General features: G+C 39.2%; 2 protein-coding genes across 4 annotated transcripts in view; one reads left to right on the top strand and one right to left on the bottom strand.

Moving 5' to 3' along the window:
- The window catches only part of LIN7A (lin-7 homolog A, crumbs cell polarity complex component), a 318,473-nt gene that overhangs the window by 40,542 nt on the left and 252,936 nt on the right, over positions 1 to 24,995 (bottom strand). The window lies entirely within an intron of this gene.
- MYF5 (myogenic factor 5) overlaps positions 112 to 24,995 on the top strand; it is a 39,852-nt gene continuing 14,968 nt past the window's right edge. The window contains exons 1-3 of the mRNA XM_082419101.1: positions 112 to 7,838; positions 8,678 to 8,753; positions 9,151 to 24,995. The exon at positions 9,151 to 24,995 is cut by the window's right edge and continues 14,968 nt beyond it. Coding sequence (XP_082275227.1) covers positions 7,338 to 7,838; positions 8,678 to 8,753; positions 9,151 to 9,341 — 768 coding nt within the window. The 5' untranslated portion in view covers positions 112 to 7,337 and the 3' untranslated portion in view covers positions 9,342 to 24,995. The remainder of the gene's footprint in view (positions 7,839 to 8,677; positions 8,754 to 9,150) is intronic.

Raw genomic sequence — 24,995 nt, 5'->3', positions numbered from 1 at the left:
GTTCACTTTTCTATCTCATGTAGACCTCACACTTGTGGTTAGAAATGAAGACCATCCGGAAGAAATCTGCCCTTTTCCCTTTTATCAGCATCCCTTTTCTTTCTGTTTTAACTGTCCTTTACCTGGAGATCTGGGTGAGATTTACTTTCTCAAAGTTAACAACTGAATGTTCAATTGAGGAAAATCTCATTGTTAACAAGAAATTACCACACAAAAATTCTGCTTATTTGCCTAAGAAATCTTCAGTTAATTTAGCCCGAATTACTTTCCCTCTTTGACTTTACAGGCCCGGCGGCCCTTCGTGAGGAAGCATTCATATGGTGCACCAGGGGCTGCGCTGGCTTCTGAGCCAGGTCTCTGGTCCCTCCCTGGCTTTCTTGAACTAGACTGGTGGCTAGAAGACTGGAATAGCCTCAAGACCTCTTGTGGTTTGGGTTTGTTTTCCAAATAGAAAGATAAAAGAAGGGGACGATCTGTCTCATGAGGTGGGGTGGGCGTCTTTGAAGGAAGGTTGCTTCAAGAGAGGTAAGGGTTAAATGGCTGAGGGCAAAAGACACAACAACACACATGAAACCTCTTAGCTGGACCAAATAGCAAAGCCCCAGAGAGGCTTGAAGCCCCAGGAGCTCCTCACCGCGAGGATTTTACAACGTGTGCCAGGTTTGTTTATCCTGTAACCTCAGGAAGAAACGACCACCAAGAATCACAGTGGGAAGTGAAGCAGAGGAAAGAGGCAAGCTATTTCTTTGGAATTGCTACTTCTCTCTTACATTCCGTAAATGGTACTTTCACTCCCCCCGCCCGCCCTTAACTGCTTCCTTCCCTCTTTTTCTCTACAGCTAGTCCTCAGTTCAGAAATGGGAAAATCAAATCTAATTCAGCACTTCCCAGCCCAAACTTCATTCCCAACGCTCCAGTCTGGACCTTGTTGCCCACCGCCAGAGTTCCAGATGCCGCCACAGACCGCGCCCCCCGCAGGCATGGAGCAGTATCTTGCCCCTTTAGCATTTCAAAAGGCTTCTTCCTGGGGATAATAGTTACTCAATTTTCTGAGTGTATGGATAATTCCACTTTCTCCTAAAATGCAGAAAGCTTCAGAGAGGAAACTGATCTTGACATATAATCCCTCTCAAAAGTGTGAGATGTAGGTGGGAGTGTTAGTGGATGCAAACTGCTGAACCTCTGTGCGCCATAACTGGACTGAACCTTCGCCGCTACGGTGTAAACGTGGAACTATCACTGCTCCTCTCTTTTTCCCGTTTCCTCATTTATAAAATAATGGGGATGACTATAATAGTGCTTAACTCCTGGGGTTCTGAAGATTCACTGAGAGAAAGTTCTTAACCAAAACAGGACACAAAAATAAACACTAAATGTCAGCTGTTTTTATTTTTCATTAGTAAATCTAAATTGACCATCAAGAGGCTTTTCTTCCACCAAAAGCCACAGTTCCTTCAGATTTAGTTTTCTAGCTTTTTTGCAGGCTCTGGCTGAGAAAGTATTAATAACAATGAGACCAGCAGTAAAATGAATGAGCCATTACTAACACTTTACCTGTTTACTCATATAACCCTACGAAAACCTGTAAAGGGGTTCTTTTGTTATCTCTTATGAGACAAGGATACTTTGGAACAGAGAGGAGTTCTTGCATTTTTAAGTATAGAGCCAGCATTTGGAGCCAGTCAACATCAGTGGCTTCAAGCTTGCCCTCTGAATTGCTTATGCATCCTGAAAGAGAAGCCCTGGAAAAATGAGAAGGAGCCTTTAAGGGCTGTAGAATAACTTGGCTGTATTTGACAGTTGTTTTCCAAAAGCTCTTTCTCAAGAGTGATTAGCTAGTAAACTCCAAATTAGAGGAGTCATTTAATTAAAAGATACGTGGTCAAGCATTGCAAATTACCTAATCAGAACACATGTGACTGAAGATGGCTTGATGGTGTGTATACCCATTAATCATGCTTATTATGTATCTATGATTTTTTTCCTGAGAATCGATAACGATTTCCTAAAATGCATATGTACACGCACACCCCTATATTTTGGAAAATCAGATTCATGCCACAACTGAAATCAGATGTCATAAGTGACCAGGTGAACTCATTTACTTTATAACTGTGCGTATATTTATAATAAGATTTGTGTTATAGTCTGCTCATCAGCAGAAAGCTTTTATCAATTCATGGACTTTAATTGCTGATAGATTTTATTCAGCCTTTGCAAATCAAATCCTCTCTATCTCTCTTAGCTGGGTAACTTGAGAAACTGTTTGGAATAAGTTTGCCTATAGAAGTCTCTTCATTAAATAGAGCAAATATTTCCCAAAGACTTCATGTGACCTCCACTGCTATAGCTGACATGTTAGGCTTTCCAATGAAATCCTTGGTGTGTTTGCAATTTAAATGTTTTTATTTGATATTAATGATGATAAGCTTGACTAAGGCCAAAGCCAAAACAAACAGGGCTGTGGAAGCAGAAAATCAAGATGTTAATAACTTGGTAAAGATAAGCAATTTGAGATTAAAACTGAGCCTCTTTCCAGAGGCAGGCATGAAGTTATCAAGTATAAAATAACAAGTGACTTTCTCTTTTATGTTACTATAGAAATAATTTGTAGAATGTCAAATGTCAGCTTTCTGAGACTAACTTTAATCATCACACCTGGATCATTGAGTTTCAAGCCTGAACGTAGTGGAAATACACTTATGTCTAACGGACTCATTTTTTTTTTTTTCAGACTCTTTCATATGTTTTTAGGGTGGAGGTGTGGTGCTAAAATTCAGTGTTCCCAAGTCCTCTTGAGACTGGCAGAGACTGGGCTGTGAAAGTGACCTCTATCCCTATTAAGACATTTCTTAACTCAAAGTTAGAATTTACCCATCTGTGCTTTTCTCTTAGTAATATTTTATCCCTTTTATTCATCTCAAAACCTTCCTCCTACAACACCTTATCTGGAAAAACTACTTTTAAACAATTTTAGTTTAAACTTTGAATATCTCATTTCCTACTCTACTGCATTAGTAAATTAGCAATAACATGGCATTTCCTCAAAGAGCTAAGCCATCAAGACATTTCTCCAAAGGACTCCTCCAGTCACTCCCTTAAAGTCAGAAGAAGTGTTACAAAAGATGACCCTCCTTCCTAGAGGTTTCATTCTGAAAAAGCAATTTTTTGCAAGCCTAGTTCAGAGTCAGCCTGTGAGACGGAATGCCTATGCCATGTGCTGGAACAAAGATAATGCTGCAAGGACTGGCTACTTTCTCTACTCTCAAGGCTGCTAAAAGTCCTTACTTAGGCCTTTGATCTCTCCTGGGAGTCTTCGAATTCAAGCAGAGGCCAATGTCTTCCTCAGCTGTCTTCTCCACAAATTCTTCCAGCAGCTTTGGCAGGTACTAATGTGTTTACTTAGGTGTGCCTGGTTCCCAGAGCTAATAGCGGTTTGAAATTGTTTAGCACGTTGTTACGTCAGATATAATAAGCAAAAATTTCAAGAACAACTCCCTTGGTCCAGGAGTTGATAAGGGTCTCAAGTAGGGGCAGAAACGAATTGAAATGAACTTGTCTTCCTATGTATATTTGATTTCTCCTGCTAAGAGAAGCATGGAGAATTTTCAATTGTGCAGAATTCCTAGGGTGGGCAAATTTTACTAAAAAAGGAAGCTCTAAGCATCATTTTGCTGGTGTGGTCTGTCCATCAACACTAGGATTGTTGCCATAATGGTTAAACTAAAATAGGTTCTCTTTAAAAAAAAAAAAAAAAACTTGATGATTACTTAAAGGTCTTTGCAATTAAAACCTGCTTACAAGTCTAAATTGTAAGAAAATTAAGCATGTGTTTATTTTTATTCAGGATGTAAAATGACACAAAAATTTAAAAACATTGTATCTATTGATACTTCACCAGAACCTTGGTGGGCATTCATTTATAACACCCAGCTGGGCTGAGTTTTCCTCCCATCATCTGACTACTGTGATACTTTCCTAGCAGACAGTCAGTGTTGGAATATCATTTCTAACAACCCGTTTACATATTAGACAATCGTGAGTTTTCTCTGCATGGAAGACATCCACTTCTCTGGAGAAATAGTGGAAAACAGTATTTTCATTCTTTTCTATGAGAAGCAAAAGCCAAGCTAGTCTGATTTTGAGAAGAAGAGGCCACCCAGATGAGCACTGCAAACGACCTTTTTAAAAAAAAAGTAAATTTTAACTTTTTTCATACTTCTCTGTGCAATTTTCCCACTCAAAAAAAATTTTTTTTTTCTCTGTCTCGTTCACTCAGTTTCGCATTTTCCCCTCCCACGGTCTTTCCTGGGAAAAGCGCAGGGGAATCGCTCCCGAATTAGGCGAGCCCAGCCATCTTTGAGGCGCTGGCTTCCTGCCTTCTTTGTATCCTGCCTCCCATTTTTTGATCTCTTTCTCCTCTCGCCCCTGACAGAGGTCTAAAAGTTTTGTCTCGTTTTTTTAACTTTGGTGCTCTGAGATCCTATTTTCAGCACTTGGGTCCCAAGGGTCCTCAACCCTGGACCCTGTTTCCCCCCTAGCAAGTCCCATTAAGCCGCCGGGCGCTTGTGTTTTCTCGGCTTCTTTAGTTCCACTCACCCGCGGCACTCTGGTAAATTTGTTTGAGATCACCTTACCAAAGACAGCCCTAACCTCTGAGAACCACCGTTCCTGACAGAGCCGCCTGAGTGACAGCGTCTTCCCAGCCCGGGAGCCGAGGGAAAGCTGTCCGGGACCGGCGTTTGCGAGTTTCTGCTCTGGAGCGTTAAGGACGCGCAGTGAGAACGAACTGATTGAAGAAAAAAACAAACGAAATTCACCTCTAGGAGCACAAGCTCTCCAAGGGGATGCCTAGTTTCTAATTCTGTGTGACCGGGGGCCAATGACTTACTCCTTGAGCTGGGTTACCTTCTTTTAATAATGGGTCCGGTTACAGTTGCCACAAAATTGTTGGAAGTCATAAACGAGTGAATACATGGAAAGGGTTGGGAACAGTGCGTGGCAAATAGAAAATTCTTTATAATTGTTTGCTCCACACATCCCACGCTGAGCAGTTTGGGTACAAAGCACATTAGGTGCCTGGTGGAAAGAAATCAGCTGAAAGGCAAGATAAATTCTATCTTCCACTTAAAGTTTATTTGTGCCCAAATCTTAAATCTGCACACAACTCAGTTTTAGCTTCGAGCAGTGTGTGAACTTCTGGACTCTCTAGGCAGAGAAAATGGTACTATTGCTGCTGACCAGAACCTGTGGGACTTGGCTGAGAATTCCCGGATGAGAGTATCTATCCACTACTGTGTTTCAGAGGTAGCAGTGTGCATGGTTTGGAATGTTTCCACCCCGCCTGGATGAGTTCTTTAGGAACTTAATTCTTTTATCTGGTGTAGCCCTGGGTACCTATTCATTTCAAAGGCATCCACTTGTTAATAGTCCTAAATAAGGTACAGATGAATTTCCCACAGGCCTACTAAGCAGCCCGTTGGTATGAAAGGGCCTGATTTTCGAGAGTGGATGGTGATGGTGGCGGTGGTAGTGTCTTTGTCTTAGAGATGACAGAACTTGGAAGAGAGGACTGCGGCTGGGATGTCTGTAGCAAACCTTAGTGACTGACACTCCCCCACCTCTGGTTTCTGGGGCCTTCACTTTGGAGTACAGATTTCACCTGAAAAAGTTAATACTTCTCTGGCTCCTGCAGACAGGGGTCTGCCTGCCAGGGTTGCTTTCGGAAAATAATTTTAGGAAAAAGTAATAGGAAAGCTCCCCCAGCCCCCAGTACGTTCGGAGTCACAACAGTTACTGGACTGTATGACGCAAGATCAAGGTGAGAACTCTCCTCTTTGAATGAGGCTACAAGGCCTGATCCCAAACCTCAGAATACTTTACTTGTTTAGACCTGAAGTAAGGGCTTTTCCCGTATATAAACAGCAAGCTCCCCCCCCCCCAACTGGCAAGTGATTTGGTAGTGGGTTAAGTAAGGGTGGAGGAGGATTGACAAAAGCTGATTAATAGGTTCATTGTCACTTAAATGGAAGCCCTCCCCTCTCGCCTTCTCGCCACCAAAGTTTCAAAGACCCTGCTGTGATTGCTTTTCTGGAAGGCTTTTGTCGCCAAAGTGTGTGAAGTTTCTCGGATTGGAGGAGTTGGAAATTTTACACGAGCCAAGAAGGATTGCTGTGCCGGCAGCTGGGACGCATCTGTAACGGTGTTAGTTTGCCTGAAAGCAGAAAATTAGCGACCCCAAAGCCCTGCTTGGCTGTTTAGTCTGTAGAAACGACAGGGCGGAGCAGAATGAGAGGGAGAAGGAAGACGCACCCCTGGAAAGAAGTTCGCCGTCTAAAACTGGGTTTCTTAGAATACAAATCTTAAGAGACGCAGTCAGTGTGTATCTTCCGCCGGCTGAGGGCCCATCAAAGGTCTGGCGCAAAAGAGGAGGCGCTCAGCAAACATGCGCATAAGCGGGAAAGAGAGGAAGGGAGGTGTGTTCCTGGCCACCTGGCCCTCCTGAGCCCACGCCTTTTAGATGAGCATAGAGAACTCAGAGCGGGTTCTGTCTTGGGGAAAAGGAACCTCCCCCTCCCCGCTTACCCCCAATAACACAGAGCCTACAAAATGGCAATATGATGAGAAACAAAACAGATTAAAAAAAAAAAATCTAGATCCACTCCATTATTGAAAGTGCCACTTCAAGTTTTTAGCAACCGTTATTTGGCCTACTGGCTGAAAATATGCCTGACACAACTAAAGTTCATGAAAAAGAGAAACACCTGAAAATAAAGTGATTCCCTCGTGTCCCGGACTGGGAAGGCAGGTCCGCTTTTGGTGTCAGCTGAAGTAGGGAGTTCTATTTACTAATTATCTTTTTTTAATGTGAGAGCAATCGTACAAAAAGTTGGATTTCCTTCGTTCCTTTTGTCTGCGACACCCTTTAAGTGTCCCTTGGTTTAGGTAAGCTAGAGTGTGCAAGTAAGCGGGTTGGGGAGGCATCACCCCCGCCCCAGCAGAAATGCAGTAAAACCATTAGCGTCAAAAGGGGCAGTAAACAGCAAATTGTCTCTAGAGGAAAGGCGGAGGTTTGCCCAGACAGCCCCGGCGGGGGTTGCGGTGGGATATGCTAATAGTGCGGGGCCACTGGGGCCGGCCTCCCTTCCCCAGGAATATATAAAGAGCCTCAACCCCAGCGCGGCCGACCCAGGCCGCCAGGCATCTGCCCTTGTTAATTACCGGAGAAACCGACCAGGGAGCTCCGCCCGGGACTCGCCTGCCCGCAGCGGCGCCAGGCTCCGGTTTCTCCCCTATCTCGCTGCTGCCCAGGTGCACCTCCTGCCTCTCCGCAGAAGATGGACATGATGGATGGCTGCCAGTTCTCGCCTTCTGAGTACTTCTACGATGGCTCCTGCATCCCGTCCCCCGAGGGCGGGTTTGGGGACGAGTTTGAGCCGCGAGTGGCTGCTTTCGGGGGGCACAAAGCAGACCTGCAGGGCTCAGACGAGGACGAGCACGTGCGAGCACCTACGGGCCACCACCAGGCCGGCCACTGCCTCATGTGGGCCTGCAAAGCATGCAAGAGGAAGTCCACCACCATGGATCGGAGGAAGGCGGCCACCATGCGTGAGCGGAGACGCCTAAAGAAGGTCAACCAGGCTTTCGAGACGCTCAAGCGGTGCACCACGACCAACCCCAACCAGAGGCTGCCCAAGGTGGAGATCCTCAGGAATGCCATCCGCTACATTGAGAGCCTGCAGGAGCTGCTGAGGGAACAGGTGGAAAACTACTACAGCCTGCCGGGGCAGAGCTGCTCCGAGCCCACCAGCCCCACCTCCAGCTGCTCTGACGGCATGGTAAGAGAGAGCTCTGCACCCACTAGGCCCTTCCAATCTTTTGCAAAAACCTTTACATCTCATTTAGGCCAGGTGTAGCGACCAAACAGCCAGTAGTTACTGGTGGATAGTTGGGGGTGGGGATGGGCAGGCAGTTGCCGAAAGAGAAGAGAGGTGCCGCATTTAGACAGATGCCAGGAAACAGGTAGCTGCGGACCAGGAGTTCAGTTTGACTTCCTACCAAGTTCTAAGTGTACATCGTAGGAGGAGGTTGTCACGTGAGATAGGTGGCTGTGAACGATCAATCAGATGTTTTCTCTACAACTCAGTTTATTTCCAATATATTACCACCAGTGGCCCCTGCCATACACTAACGTCTAAAGCCAACTGTGTGAGGCTTCCACTGTCCCGCAGTTTGTAACTTAAGAAACGCCCGCGTGACCCGAGTCCCTGCTCTGCTGAGGCCTGGCTGGAAGATGTTGATGCATTCTTTACAGAGGGCGTTTGCGCCAACGCTGCCAGGTTTTAATGTGGTTTTGCCCTGGGAAAGTGCTCTCTCTCTGAATTAGTGTGGCTTCCTTCTACTCCAATCCATTTTGCATGGTTAACCCAATGCACATGGCTGCTGAATTCCACCCGCCCTCTTCCTTTTGCTGCCTCTCTCCTCTTCTCCAAGCACAGAGATTGACCTCAGTGCCCTTGCAATTTGGTGAGGCTAGCCCTTGCTAAATCAAGGCAATGAAGGTATTTGAGAGTGGTCAGTTTATGGAGCTGGTGGGCAAGCACTGCCTCACCCTAGGTCAGAGCATCTTTTGCCAAGACCTGAAAACAAATGCCTTCTTTTGTGTCTTTTATTATAGCCCGAATGTAACAGCCCTGTCTGGTCCAGAAAAAGCAGCAGTTTTGACAGCGTCTACTGTCCTGATGTACCAAATGGTAAGAACTGATGACTTCAGAGGAGTTTAAAAACCGGTTCAACTTCACAATTCAGCCTATCAAAGCAGAGTCTGTTCTTCCATGCGGTATTGGGAAGAGGATAGAATGGTATTTACGGAGTTTTGGGACAGAGCAAAATAAACACACATCTTCTGAAAATCCGCCTAACAGATACATCCATGCACACACACAGACGTAGGAGCTTTTGCTTGAAATATTACCAGGGTGCTTCTCCACTCCCCACCTTCATCCCCATGAATTGCTAGATATTTGTTGCAAATTTCTACATCAGGCTTTCTGTGACCACCTGACCTCTGGGTTTCAAAGGAGATGACCTGCTGCTTAAGGGGCAACATAAGCAGGGATTTTTTTAATGGTGTTCTCTTTGTATCCTTAGTATATGCCACGGATAAAAGCTCCTTATCCAGCTTGGACTGCTTATCCAGCATAGTGGATCGGATCACCAACTCAGAGCAACCTGGATTGCCTCTCCAGGACCCAGCCTCTCTCTCCCCAGTTGCCAGCACTGATTCTCAGCCTGCAACTCAAGGGGCCTCTAATTCCAGGCTCATCTATCATGTGCTATGAACTAAAAATCTAGTCGAGATCAGTTCTGCCAGGAGGGCCTATTACACAGGAGGAAAGAGGCCCAAAAAGTCCCAAAGCAAGACAACCTGTAAATAAACATTTCCTTTCAGTTGTAAATTTGTAAATATTATCTTGCCACTTTATAAGAAAGTGTATTTAACTAAAAAGTCACTAATGCAATTAATATTTTCTTTTCTTCTCTTCCTTTGTCTTGCTTTAGATATATAGTTCCAGAGATACTATTTCTTATAGGGGGCAGTTCATCAAAGGTAGCTTGTTGCAATGCTTAACTTATATTTTTTATAAATATTGCTTATCAAAATATTACATCTGATGTTTAGAGCTTTATTTTTTTTCCTTAAAACTTTAGAATAGCTGTAAATCAGTTATAGGGAGTTTATATATATTTAACTTTTTTGCTTGTCTCTTTAATCCTTTGATTATATTGTGTTAAATAAAAATATAACAATACTGCCTAATGGTATATATTTTGATCTCTTCTTATATGAAATGCATCTTTTTAATGTAAGCACAAAATAGTATTTTGTGGATGATTTCAAGATATAAGAGATTTTGGAAATTCCACCACAAATAAAATTGTTTAAATGAAGAAACATTTCGGTTTATGATTTTGTTGAAAGAACCCCCTAATGGAGCTGGCAATCATTGATATAATATTTTTAAGGTGGGGCTGAAAATGCTGAAACAGTTGGTTTTGTAGATAAATCTGAATATTTATCATCTCATGGACTCAGTTTAGGTCCTGTTGGTGTCACAGATGAAAATACCACATTTCTATTTTAAGCATATTTCAAGGGAGCCTGCTAACTAAAATTTTTCTTTTATCTTAATGTTGCACCATATAATGTCAAGTTGTGTGTGTATGTGGGGGAGAGATAGAAGTTATTCAGGACAATAAAATATTTTTAAACAAAAAGAATGTACAACATTACGTCATTTTAATATCTACAGTACATCAGAAATCATGAGTTAGGTCATATTTATGTACTTGCCTGAAAACATCTTGATACATTAGTATATTAATATTGTCAATAAAATATTTAAAGGTATTGAGCGTTTTTTTGTATTATTAAAGTGCTGGCATCAGAAACTTTACACAAACCATAGTAAAGTGAAGCAGACTGCAACTGCCCTCCTCCTTTTCACAGCCTTTTTGATTTTATTAATCATATGTTATGCTTCTGTGTTGTGTGTGCGTGATGGACATGTATCTTTTATTGTTCATCACTTAAATCTCCTTTAGAATGAATTGAGATGAAAACAGAATAAGTGGAAAATTAGGTAGCCAATCATTGGAATAATTCTCACAAGGTTACCATTGAGAGAGATAAAAAGGGAAATATCCTTGAAGCATCTAAATTGGCTGTTCATAGAGAGCAAATAAAGATAATTGTCTTCTCTTCTAATTTGTAAATTAGTTCAAAATTTCTAAGGGTTTGTAGTTACATATATTCACCAGCCAAAGCATATACACTCTTTGCTGGAGTTTGGCAATTGTACTGTTCTTAGGAAGGTTTCCCCTTCTTTTCTTTTGCTTGTCCAGTCACCAGGCTTAAAAGAATAGATATTATTCCATAAAGGAAAGGAAAGAAGAGGGGGTGGGTTCCAAAAATATTGTAGCCACTGTCACTCTGTCAGCATCCTGCCCTGACATGGGACGCTGACTTTACTACACAGGTAAGTCTTTCTTTATCCATGATTTGACAGTGTGAGGATTTGAAGTGAAAAGAATTCAAGAGGGCATTATAAAGATTCACATATAATTTCAACTTCAGTTTGAGTGATTCACTCTTGTTAGACACTGTCTCCTTCTTCTACTTCTACGAAGAAGTGGGAAATTTGTTGTCGTTCTTAGTAGAATTAGAATAAAAAGAACTATCCAAAGATTGTTTTTTAAAGTTCAATTTTAAAACACATTACCATATTCTGTTCCATTTAATAAAAGTAAGCAGAGAATGTAATGTAATTTTTAATTCAAGTGAATAAAAACTAATTTTATTTCCAAACCTCACTTAACTTCTATACTTGCAAATGTATTTGATATTCTCAGTTAATATTATAATGCCTCACAGTATTTAGTTAAGAGTTTTTCAATGCTCTGGATTGAATACAGATGGTGATAAATGTATGAGTTAATACAATACTCTCCATGACAGCTTGCTTGATTAACCTCATTTCCAATGGACTAACAGTGAAGGCTGGCGTCTACTCAGTAAGCAGCTCAGCACGACGCATCACATGCAGTCATATACACTTTTTTTGACAAGGGCCTTTGGGAGTTGGTTGCAGTAATCCAGACCCATTCCCTTCTCCAAGAAAGTAGGTGAGAAGAGGGGGAAAAGAGTGACACTGACAAAATATTCAAGTAAGGACAGGATTTTGCCATCTCCAAAATCCCCTGGAGTGAACAACCGGGCTGCCACTAAGCTTATATCAGACCCACCTCAGCTGGTGGAAAACATGCCACGAACAGTCACATTTATAGGAAAACATCCCCTTTCCCATTTGCAACCTGATGGGGAGGAGGTTCTCAGGAAAAAAGAGTCAAAAGAGACTCCTTTCTCCTCGTGCCTGAGAAATGCAAGTTCACTGGGTCACAGAGGAAAACTTCATCCAGTGAGGTTATGGAAGTTGGGAAGTACTATGTGGAAGCAAGTTGCTACATAAATCAAGGTGTCTTGATTGCCCCTATTTTTTTTCTCATTTGAAAAATACAAGTCAGATAAAATTACTGGCTATGTTATAGCCCTAAATTCTTCTTTAAGATGGCATTCCTACAAATACTTAATCTGACAGTGGTATTTCCTGAAATTCTCTCTTTGAGGTTACAACAGTTACTAGATTAAAGAAGTAATTTAATTCTCTGACTTTCAGAGGTGGTATTTCTGGGAATGATATTAGAGTACAGCTATTTGTAACTTTAGAAAATCCCTGCTCAAATGGCAAAGTACCCCTGAAAATGTCACCACTGAAAGTTCCCACATTGTCACAAAAAGCACAGAACATCAAATTTATTTCTTTAACAATTCTGATTTGATTTTAGTTGACTAATGATTTAATTGTTTAACATGGTATGTTTGCTGAGCAAAGGATCTAGAATTTAATGCAAAGTCTAAACTGGGTCTAAAATTATTAATGTATTGCTCTCTTTTTAATTTTACTTGCCACATTGTAAAATGGAGTCAATGATAGTTTAAGATAACATTATATAATAAACAGTTACCACTAAAATTGTTATAGTCTTAAAATCTTATAGAAATAATCCTTAGTAAAGGGAAAAACAAGCCAACTCTTATCTCCTTTTATGCTACTTAATTCACTTCATTACAGATTGAGTGAACACTAATGATAAACCAGCAACTAAAAATTGAGTTTGCATTATTATGCAAATAAAGAAGTAGAGGCTTAAGGAGTTTAATAATTTTCCCAAGAACACTCTGTTTGGGCTGGCTATTTGGGCCTTTTCACAGCACATATTCCAGGAGGCTCAGGTGGAAATCACAAGTCTCCTTATGATATAGCATGAAAAGTCCCAGAACATTGTGTCTATTGCACTTTTCTGGTCAAGCAAGTTACTAAAGTCAATCCAGAATCACTGAGAAGCAAACTAAACTCCACTTTTCAGTGGAAGAAATAGTAATGAATCTGTGGCCATAGTTAATCTACCATAATGACTAGTATATACTTGCAGTCTCTATTTCTTTACCTTTCACTGATTCCACTGACGGTAATCTGGCTCTGCCTCTATCACTATCCATGGTCATTACAACCTTCAAAACAGAGTGTTCCAGCCCTGGGCAAACTTGTCCTCCAGCCCTGATGTCTTCCCTGATCTTCAGACCTGTATATCCAACTGATCTTTAGATTCCTATCATCTCTTGAATGTCTCAGTGGTACCTCCAAGTAAACACATTCCAAGTTAGGTTCATGCTGTTCTGCCTCTCTCCCTACCTCTTAACCTGGCACCCTTTCAGTGTTGACTCTCTCAGTGAATGATATCACCAGTTATATAAACATGAAACCTGGGACATACTCCTGATATTTCAATCTCTCTTACCTCTTGTCTAATTCATTACAAAATCCTACAAATTTATTCTCCTTAAATACCTCTCAATCCAAACAATGGTTCTCTCTATCCAGGAATATTATAAGACCTTCTTAACCTGTTCCCCCATAACTTCTCTGGGCCTCCCATTTCTAGAGACAGCATCCACGTTTGTCTTTGGGGACTGTCCCTTTCCTCTTCTCAGGCCATGTGGTTCAGGTGGGATTGAGAGTACCTCCAGAAATGAGCCTGACCATGAGTGTGTCCTCTTCCTTGGCCACATGATTGTTTCATGGATGGGAGTGTGACCAAGTTGTTCAATAAGTGTCGGTCCTGGGATATTTGCTGGAACTGTAGGGAAAAAGTTCTCTTTCTGCTGGGGTTCTAATGTAAGAGATTTTTTTACTCTAGGCTGCCAGCTGCCATGTCATCCCCGGGAGAGGAGATCCTGCCTGAAAATAAAGCCAACACAGTAGAAATCAGATCTGTGACACAGAGTGATATATCCCTGAAAATACCATTAAGTATCTGGATTCCAAAATGCCTGAATATCTGCTCTTGGCCATGCTTTACAAGTTTGGAGCCAACAAAGATCTTTTTTCTTAAACCAGTAATAGTGGGAACTTTGTTAACTGAAACAGAAAAATCTTGCATAATGTCATTCTTTGATCTTTCCTATTTATTGCAGCCAGAGCAATCATTTCAGAATATTCATCTCGTCGTGTCAATCACCCCATTTTCCCTCCCAGCTTATTGCACGTAGGGTATCGACAGAACAAGCTCCTTAATGTGACCGTCAAGCTTCTGCGTGTCTACCTCCTATCTACCTCTCTAGCAGTACCTCTTTCTGGTCAAGTCCTTGTTCTCTCCACTCCAGCCACATGAGAGACTTCTATCAGTCACGACATTCCCTCTTAGCAAAGGAGCTTTACACATTCTCTCTGTCTGCAACGCTCTTCCCTCCTCCACTTCTCCTACTCCATTCCCACTCCTTTCAGACCTCAATTCAGGCATCAATTCTAAGGCAAGATTTTCCTGAACTCTTTCACAGTATCAAGTCCTCGTATTCTACGATTTCAAAATACCATATACCTCTTCTCTGTAGCATGTCTCAGAATTGCAATTGTGCATTAATTAGTGTGATTACTAACATTTGTTTCCTCCACCTTGAGAGCAAGGACCTGTTCTTGCTCAACCCTGAACTATATGAGAATTGATATTGCTGAAGCTTTTGTTGTGGAGTGCACCCTTAATTTTCAAACTTTCTTATTCACAGAATTCCTTGATACTATTTTCTACTTTTCTCTTAATTTTCTGTTTTCTGTTAATTTCTTATACTGACCTCTCTTATTCTGGCCAATCTTCCTATATTTATTTTTTCGGGTTCTGTTGTGTGTCCTCTTTTCTTTTTGGTCTACTGTGGGCCTTTCCCACTTCCATAGCTTCAACTCCCACCTATCTCCTATGTAGAGATGTTTCTACTATTGCTTCAGTCTTACCTTTCCTAAGGGAAGCTGCCCCACATGCATCCTTTGATTGGCTTGGCTGGCCTTTTTAGTAACACTTAATCAGTTAGGGATGGGTATCTGATGTGAGGGCAACCAATCAACAGACTGAACAACATTTATGACATGCATAGCTTGATTTCAATATTGCATTGAGATAAACAGATTCTTATTATCAGGAGTCAGACTGAAAAATAGAGAAATTAAATCACCATTTAATAGTGGGAACTAAATTGAAAGGTCTTGATGTTGATGGGACTGGAGAGTTTATGATAGGCCATACACAGGCTGAAATTATGGGAGAACATGAGTTAAGTAAACCAAAAAGCCAATTGGTAGTGGAATAGAGTGGATTCAGAGGCAGAAGAGAACACAGCACCCACTATCTGTAGTACATATAGGTCCCTGGATAAGAGTTGAAGTTGACCACTAATTTACCACTAATTAGCTGAGGGTACTTGGGTAAATTACTTAGATTCTAAGAAGCTGTTTTTTCACTTATAAATGTGGATAATAACAATAACTCACACGACTTTTTGTGAGAGTTGCATGACATAAGGCATACAAAATGCTTAGCTTAGTGCCTAGTCCATAACAAATACTCATACAATGATAATAAAAGAAAGTACAATGATTGAGATTTAGGATGAAGACTCATGAACGCTTGATGTGGGGATCTTTGGAATTATCTTGATTCCAAAGAAGTCCTCTTGGTTTAGTGACCATTGGCTCAAGTGATTCCCTTATTACTTTTCATGGGAGTCATATATGAGCTACCCTGAGTGGATTTGTAACTAAAAGAATCACAGTAAAACATTCTCCAAATATTAATCTGCGGATTTTTCTTCAGAAGGCCATTCATATACTCAGTGATCAATGGACTCTTTCCCCCTTGATGGCAATCTCAACATGGACAAAATTTAACTTGTCTTTTACTCCTACATATCGTATTTCATTTTGTGGCACCACATGCATAAGTATGCATGCCAGAAATTTTAGAATCATTTTTGATTCCTCCTTTTCCCTCAAAACAATTAATTTAGTTTGTCTGGATCATAATGCAAAAAGGAATTGTTAAAATAATAGTAGTAATAGCAGTAGAAACAATAGTGTATTTCCTCAATAAGCATAATTTTCCACTCTGTAATTTATGAAATCAGTCTGAGTTTTATAGTCTTTGCCTACATTAATGGAATAGGATGGCTTTTCTCCTCAAAAAAGTTGCAAATTGGACATCTTATAATCAATGAGATTTTAGGGTAAAGTAAATGTTGACTCTAAATGAAGTTTAAGAAGGGACATTAATTCATCACTTTCTTTTATACCAGAAACTGAGTTTTACATGCCTTATTGATGTTGATCATGAGTAGATAAAAATAATTACCTCCATTCATGGAGTGACTACTATGATCCCGGAACAGTTTTTGAAGTCTGATATGCATAATGTATAGCTAAGCATAAAAACAGCTCACAGAGTTGAGTATTACCCACTCCAGGCTACAGCTGAAGAAGGGCTTACACACAGAGAGGTAAATAACATGATTAATTTAAAAGCAGAGTTTCTGTAAACTCTTCTGTTACAGATCTATGAAGCAACTAGAGTTCAGTGAAAACCTGAGGCAAGGCAAGGCTCTTGAGCAAGTATTTAACTTAGATCTTGAAAATGATGTTTTGGTATCCTGGTTGTTTGGAATGGAGAGAGAGTAAAGTTAAGAGAACTAATTAAGAGGATACTGTAATAGCCTATGCATGAGGTGACATTTCCTTTAGCCCTTGCTGAGTTGTCTAGGCAAAGGGGGCTCTCAATGAAAGTTGTTGACTGATTGAACCACTGAGGTTGTGTCTGCATGATGCCAGACATCTGGATATAAAGACTAAAATCCAGTCATCCAGATGGTAAGGTTACATGATACAACACCATCAAACATTTAAAACTTTTAACTGATTGACTGCCTTTCTTACTTTACATCCAGATAAACAGCATTGAGTTAACTCAGCTTGAGCATGTACCAATTGCTATTCCTTGCTTTTTTTTTTAGGGAATGGTTAGGTTGCCAATGCTGATGAATCACTAAAATAGTAATGGTGGTATACTAGACAGGTGAACATTGAAATACATGAGAACTAGTAAATAATGAAGAAAGTGAAAGCTTCATATGATCAGAGACGCATTTTAAATACTATTTGTTGTGGCTGCTCTCTTTTTTATTCAAAGAATTTTCATTGGGTTGGGTGTCTCAAGCTTATAGCATTACAGTTCCCTAAGTAACTATTATTTTTTCACATCAAAGCTAACTCCTTGAAAATATTTCGCAGACAATTAAATGTTAACACTTTCCTTCTGCGCACAGTTAAAATGAGATATAAAAACGAAGCACTGTAATATCATATTCAGTTCACGAAAAGCAAATTATCCTCCTAAGTAACTATATTACATATAATAATGTATTTTTAAAATCCCAATTTTGATAAAATCATACTGCTGTAACTAAGTAATGATGGTAATAGAAACATACCTTTGTTCTTTGAAAAACTGTCTCCAAGTAAATATAACTTGAAAATAAGGATATTAATTTATCATTGAAGATAATGCCTTTTAATCATATTTATTCTATATCCAAATGCTAACCTGACCTGTTGTAAGTGAAAGTTTGAGTAAAGCAACTGGTTAACTGGGTGTTTTGTGTGAATGATGATAAAGAGATTGATTGATATGGGGTTGGCCTTTTTTTCTTTCTTGAAGAAATTACTGATTTTTAAAATTACTTTTTGAATCACTTGGGTGGCTTTACATTTTGTGAATAGGGATAATACTATTTTGGAAGATAAGCTTTCTACACAGGAAAGTGACAAAAAATTGAGATGATTTCCTGAATAACTAAACCCACAACTCCACTGATTTAAGCTGTCAATACTTTTTGGAAGGATTATGAGTTTGTGGCTAAAGAATACTAAAAGTATGTGGGTTTGTTTTTTTTTGTTTTTTTTTTGTTTTTTTGCTGCTGCATTATTAGTTCCCTCAATGCAGAACTGTTCTATGTACCCCTAGCACCTGGACTTGCTTCAGGCATATAAAGGGTATAAAATAAATGCTCATTAAATTTCTATATTCTTATATCAATCTGTATACTTGTGCAGAAACTCTACTGGAGGAATTCAAACTTCTTCCCATATCTAATTGTAGCTCAGAACAACTATCCTGCTTTAAGTGTTATAATCTCTTTCAGAAAGACAGGATATATGATATGAATAGTCTCATACAAATTTAGAACCAATTCAACATGAAGAAATGAGTATCTGCTACAAAGACATCTCTTTACAGTCACAGGCTTAATAATAGCGCTAGAAATAATTGCATAAGAACAGTCTGCCAACATTTGAATGGCAGAAAGAAATTTTTATAAAGTTACATGAAGAATTTTGAAAGTCTCTCAGGCTTGCTATGCTGGATGGATAAATGTCTTTTATATTGACATACTGCCAACTCAAAGCATCTAAAAGCCTTTCAGAATTACATATAAACACAAATCATTTCACCCACCTCTGGGCTGGAATGTGACAGCTGGTTAAAGTAAGCATAGCAACACCACACAACAATGTCAAACAGGATGAATGGCTTAACCAATCAAAAATAGAGCATCAAAGTAAAACTGCTCAAATTAGACTTCTGGCCCGGCAGAAAGGTTAAATGTCCTGTACTGGTATAAAGTCTCTAGTATACTTAATGACCACGAAAGTCATGTTAGTATAACCAACTGAATTCAAGAGGTGATTCAACAGCTCAAGAGTTCTTTAGTACTATCACATGGAGACTTTTGTGGTTTTCTGATCCAACATAAAGAATGTAGAAAGCTATGTGTATGGTAGTTAAGGGAATGACCTGTGAAGTAAGAGTGACCTTGGTCAAGTCACAAGTTCCCAGCTTATAAGTTGATCAAACTACTTTCCCTCTCTGTGCTTTATTTTCCTCAGTCATAACAGAGTTCTTAATACCCATTGCCACAAGCTATTTTTAGGGTTAGTTATATATATGTGTATCAAGCTCTGAAATCAATTCTTAGTACATAGAACACACACCATACCTGGAGAAAATTATCTTGCCTATTAATGGTCAGCAAAATTCATACAAAATGCCAGGGAGGGGATTTTGAGAATTATTACCTAATACACTAAATTATTGTTAACCTAGGGATCTGACAAGTTGTTGACCCAAGAGGTTGTTTGGTTTAACTTAAGACATTACAGCAGTAGTGATAGATTAAATACCATAGCCAGAAGTTATATTTAGGTGAAACTAGAGAAAAGATAAGCATACTAATGTTTTTTCCTTTTTTTTCTGCCTAGCAATAAATACTTAATCAAAATTCCAAGATGAATTGTTTCCAGCTCAGTTTGACAAACTCTAGAATGTTCAAACAGATATTACTGTTTAAATAGGAAGTTATATAATGCTGTAATATTAAAGTTATTTAAATAAATTACTTAAAATCATTGTTCCTTTTATTTTGGTTAATGTACAAGTTCTAATAAAATCTTATCTTCAACTCCAGAGACTATATCTTCTCCATTCCATCTCCTTTCTAAACTTTGGCCTTCATTCTTTGAATGAATAACTAAAGATATAACTTTAAAATGTTTTCACAATATAAATGAAATTCTGAAATATGAACAAATGTATGTGAGCATATAATACAAAAGTGCTACAAAAACTAGTTCTTAATAATCCTTAGAGAAAAATATCTGAGTTCTATACTGAAATCATATACCAGTGATTGGTGTAAGTGATCTACAGTCATATTACAACCATATGCTCTTCAATCTATCTAGGTTAATATGGCTATTTCACCATATGTGAGAATATCATTTTTAATCCTTACTCGAGTATGGTAGGCAAAATCATTCCTTTTAAAATCAATATATAACAAAAGTAGAGCGGCAAGACTTAAAGCTCACTGAAACTAAAATACATAGGATTCTAATTATTAGTATAATCCTCTCCGGAGGTTAATTCCTAAAATCATGGCTATTAAGTTTCATGTGTTATATTTACTGTGGCACTTGGGAACATTGACAAAGGGTTGAGTATCTCCGGTATGCCCATCCTAGCTTTACTCACTGAGCCATATCACTTGCTGGTAAGCTATATAAAAGACTTCTATTTTTATGGGTGGTATTTTTTCAATTATTTTATGTATTAGCGCCCAGTAAATGTTCAGTCAAAAGTAATGACATTTTATAGAATTTTGCAAACTCCTCCACGCAGTACTTGTACTACATATTCCTATGTATTAATGCACAAAGAATGACAGTGTGTTTTGATGAGGGAACTATACATTTAATTGCTTCATTATTTTTTCCTCTTTAGTTTTTTCCAAGTTTTCTAAATGGACACTTTAATAAAGAAAACAAAACAGTGCACAACTTATACAAACTCTTCTTATATCAACATTATCCAACCTGTAATTTCCTCTTTAGAGAGTTAGTTGACTTTTGAAAGCAGCCCTAATGTTTCATGTGCTGTTTGCACACGGATACATCTACTCTCATTAGATATGACCAAAAGAAGAAAGGGTTGGGATGGGTTGGGAGAGAAGGAAGGTGTATATGAGGGATACTACCAGACTTACTAAAAACCCATTAAGCTCATACAGAACTCTGACAAAAGGCTTTGCAAAGGCTAACTGGAGTATATGTCTTTCCCTACTGCCCCTGTGATCATTCAGACCACCCCCTATAAAATTGTCCCTCCCCACATATTATTATTTTTTTCTTATAATGAGAATTTTTTTTTTTTTTTTTTTTTAAATTTTTGCCTGTGTTGGGTCTTCGTTTCTGTGCGAGGGCTTTCTCTAGTTGTGGCGAGCGGGGGTCACTCTTCATCGCGGTGCGTGGGCCTCTCACTGTCGCGGCCTCTCTTGTTGCGGAGCACAGGCTCCAGACGCGCAGGCTCAGTAATTGTGGCTCACGGGCCTAGTTGCTCCGTGGCATGTGGGATCTTCCCAGACCAGGGCTCGAACCCGTGTCCCCTGCATTGGCAGGCAGACCCCCAACCACTGCGCCACCAGGGAAGCCCCCACATATTATTTATACTCCAGACATCTTCTTTGAGAAAGACTATGCTAATTTAAAAACACAGAAAAATAATGATTTCAATCTAAAAGCTCATCCCAAGTCTATTTCAGGGCCAAGAATAGGTGCTAATAATTACAACTCCAGTATCTCTGCTTCTCAATAATTAGCCTTTAAATGCAATTATTAGTTGTAGCTTACTGCAGTATAATAGCTTATGTTAATCCCTTTGCATAATTTGTATTAGTTTTTACAATTATAAGACAAGTCTCATTCCTATAGCCAATAATTTAATCAACATTTAGATGTATGTTTATTACCAGTATATCCCTCGTATTTTTTACTTTCGGTAGACAGAGCCATCTCTCCCTGAAAAAAACAGGTGGTCAGAGTCATCTGGAGAATATTCCAGAAGTCCTAGGAAAATACTAGTCTTTTCTGAAGACTGGAAATGAGGGACTTGTAATTCTTTAATAAAATCCACAAAATAAAATGAAGATGCATACTTTGTTACTTTTCCTAACAGATTTACAGAAAATTTTCTAATAAAAATGATGGGCTGGCTATAAGTTGGTGATAAAGAAGAGAAGCTGAAAGAAGAAAATGTTTTCATGGGAACTTCCTGACGTAAAATATAGGGGATTATCAGGGATGAAATTGCATGGCTTCCATAGGAAATCTGACCAGAGGAGGGAAGAGACACAGAGGCACCTGGAACACATTTCTTTATTGTTCTTCTCCCCCTCCAAATCCCTTTCTAGGTTTTTACTCTTGATTTTTATTATAGTGGCATATACCTTCATATTTCAAATATTCTCTCAGTGAATTATGAACCCCAAATAGCTGTGAGTAATGTCTGTAATGCTTGCCTTCTAAAGGACTTAAGCTGAGCTGCATAGTTTATAGCTGATAAACTGGGAGTCAATCTTTCACTGCAGTGATGTATTCATTGCACTAAGAACTATTTCCATTGTAAATTAATTCTCGAAATGTTGGACCATAAATGCCATCAGCATCATTACCCAATCTGCTACCAGAAGCAGTGACTCTGTCAGTCTGCTGCAGGTGCTGGCTTCTAAAAGCAAGGTGCTCCAAACCAAACACATTAAACCATGACTCCATTCTTAAGGGCAACTGCTTTCAAAGGCCTCTTTGCTTTATGCTGCTTGGCAAAGAGATTAATGGATGCCATTTCTGATATGCAACTGGCTTCAGGGTTTTTCTTTTGCCCTTTTAGAAGGAGGTAACTTTCAGTGCCTCTTCACAAATATATTTCCCAAATGTTCCTTCTTTAGAAGGCTCCGCTAGTTCAATCAGAATTCACCCTCTTTATGCCTTTGTTTGGAATATATGGACTTAAAATATAACCAGTTGTCAGGTCTTTATTGAGTCATCAGTGTGCAGAGAACTTATGTGGAGGCATAGAAGAATCAGGCAATACAGGGCCGCCCGTGAGGAGCTTAGGTTTTTGTAGGGTGAGAAGCAACCCTACCACGATGAAAATCAGGCAACAAATAATATATAAAGCCAATTTCAGGTATTAGTTACTCAGGGCCCTCATTGTACATTTTGCAGTGTTTACTAGGGAAAAAATGTTCTTGGAGAAACCAGAGTAACATGAAAGTTTACATTTTGGGCAGATTTTGTCGAATAGTACATCATTTGGAATATTAAACTGATTTCATAATTGCTATGCAGAGTAGACAGAATTTTAAAGGTAGTTTTCTTGTTTGTTTTTAGAAGATGTTCTTTCTTTTCAAACTGTTCAGGTTAATTCAGTGGAGTGTGCACAAAATCTAAAGCTCAGGATGCATCAGTCTGGTGAAAAACCTTTGGTGCCGTCAAAGAAAACTGTTATTTCTTTAATCTTCTGATTTTGTAACCCAGGTAAGCACTAAAGAAGTGTTCTGTTCCTTTAAGAAGTCGGTTGGAAAATGTTAAAAACCCTTCACCTGAGAAAAAAATGTGATTTAGAGAGAGGTCAGTGAATACGCGGAGGTACTGGGAGGCGAGGTAGGGTGCCTGAAGAGGGCTTGAAAGCTGTGCGTCCCCTCGTCCCATACCTTAACCTATGCATCTCTTTCCTTTGTCTGTTCTTGAGTTGTTTGCTTTATAGTAAACTGGTAAATGTAAGTAAAGTGAAGAAAAAAAGTCATTCACCTGAAAGCAAAAGTCTGATTGAATAATTCTAAATTGGTGTTCAATCAGTTTAAGTAATGAGTGGCCAATTGGAGCTCCTCAACTCCTGACATCTATTTATGTCCTACCTCCTAAAGGACTTTAATTCACTGCCTTGTTTTAATATCAGGTATTTACTGAGAATTTACTTAAGGACAGTCACTGAAATCATTCCTCTACATGCATTATTTTACAGATTATGAAACCATGTGAGGTTAGATTAAGAACTTTACTCAAATGTTAGACTAGCATTCAAGCCCAAGATGTATGACAGAACCACTTTCTTTTTTCCTATAGTTAGATTATTCACATTCAAAAGAAGGCAGAGTAAACCTAATTATATCTCAGCTAAAGAATCTGCATTTTATCCTTTTTTTTCCTTCCACCTTTCCCAGTTCTGACCTCCTCCTCTTCATCATCTCCATCCCATCTCATCAATTCTTAATTTTAAGGTCAACATAAATGCTATGTCAGTGCTACTTGAGCTGTGCACATCATCAATAAACACATGTAAAATAAGTTCAAAGGAAGAATTAGCTATTCTGGTCACTTTTTTCTAACAGGTTAACACTATTCAAGTGTTAAAAAAATATTTTATGAGCCCTTCCAAAATAAACAAATTGTGGTACCTAATTTCAAGAGGTTTACAATCACATGTGGAGGAAAGAAACAGACATTTTTTGCCTTTAAGCTTCAATCTGACTCTGACAATGATCTTCAAGCACTAGTTACTGAGCTCACTGATTAATGACATTGTAGGAAAAGGAAGCGCACAAGACCCTTTCATCACTCTATCAACCAAAAATATTTACTGAGATGTTTCTTAAAAATTCAAATGTAAATGATGAGAGGCAATTGGATATATATGTTTGAAGTTTAAAAAAAGGACTGGGATGGAAGTAAAATTTTCAGATTTTAAATTAGCTAAATATTCTTTGAAGTGATGAACATATTGGAAGGAGTGTAGAATGAAGAGAAGATGATTAAGAAGGATCCTTAAGACTGCCAATATTTAAATGAATCAGGGAAAGGAAGACAAATTGGTGAAGGAGGCTGGGAAAGCGCAGTCTGACAAGTCTGAGAAAATTAGTAAAGCGTTGTATGGAAGCCAATGGTCCAAATATAATACATGCGGTTGCTGTTGTATGTTTAGTTTTCTGGCAAGTAACAGTGTCAGTTGATCTTGATTTGATTGGGGGAGTGAAGATGGGGTTATTTATTACCAAAGCTTGTGCTCCATAATACCTTATAAAATGGGTGGCAGGGGAATGACAGGACTCTAAGAAAAAGAGTTGGACTTCTGGTTTCAGCTCTAACATGGAAAAACTTTGGAAGTCATCCACCTGTCCTTTATTTGCATAGATATGATGGCTGTGTATAAAACTTAAATATTATACAAATTACTAGAGCTAATAAGAGTTCAGGCAGATGGCTAACTGTAAGATCAATATCTGAAAATTTCTTATTTCTTGGGAGAAATTTGAAAAACTTTATTGAAAAACATTCATAAATATCTGAATAAAAAGAAAGATATACTATATCCATAAATAGGGGAATGTGATATTTTACTCATGTCCATTTTCATCAAATTTAATCTTTAAATCCAGTATAATTTCATTGGGGAATATGATGAGATAACTCTAACATTTATGTTGAATGACCAGGATACAATTGAAGACACCAAAGGTGGGGTACTTGCTCCACCTAATATTAATATTTACTATAAAAGTTATAGTAATTAGGCAGTTTGATACTGATTCAGGGACAAATAGAGCAGTGGGGCAGAGGAAGAGGATAGAGAGCCCCCAAATAAACAGACCCACCCATATGTGGACA

The sequence above is a fragment of the Balaenoptera physalus genome (genome assembly GCF_965194825.1).
Source record: "Balaenoptera physalus genome assembly, chromosome: 13".
NCBI classification, from domain to species: Eukaryota; Metazoa; Chordata; class Mammalia; order Artiodactyla; family Balaenopteridae; genus Balaenoptera; species Balaenoptera physalus.
Note: the sequence above shows the minus strand (reverse complement) of the source record. Positions and strands in the feature narration are given on the sequence as shown.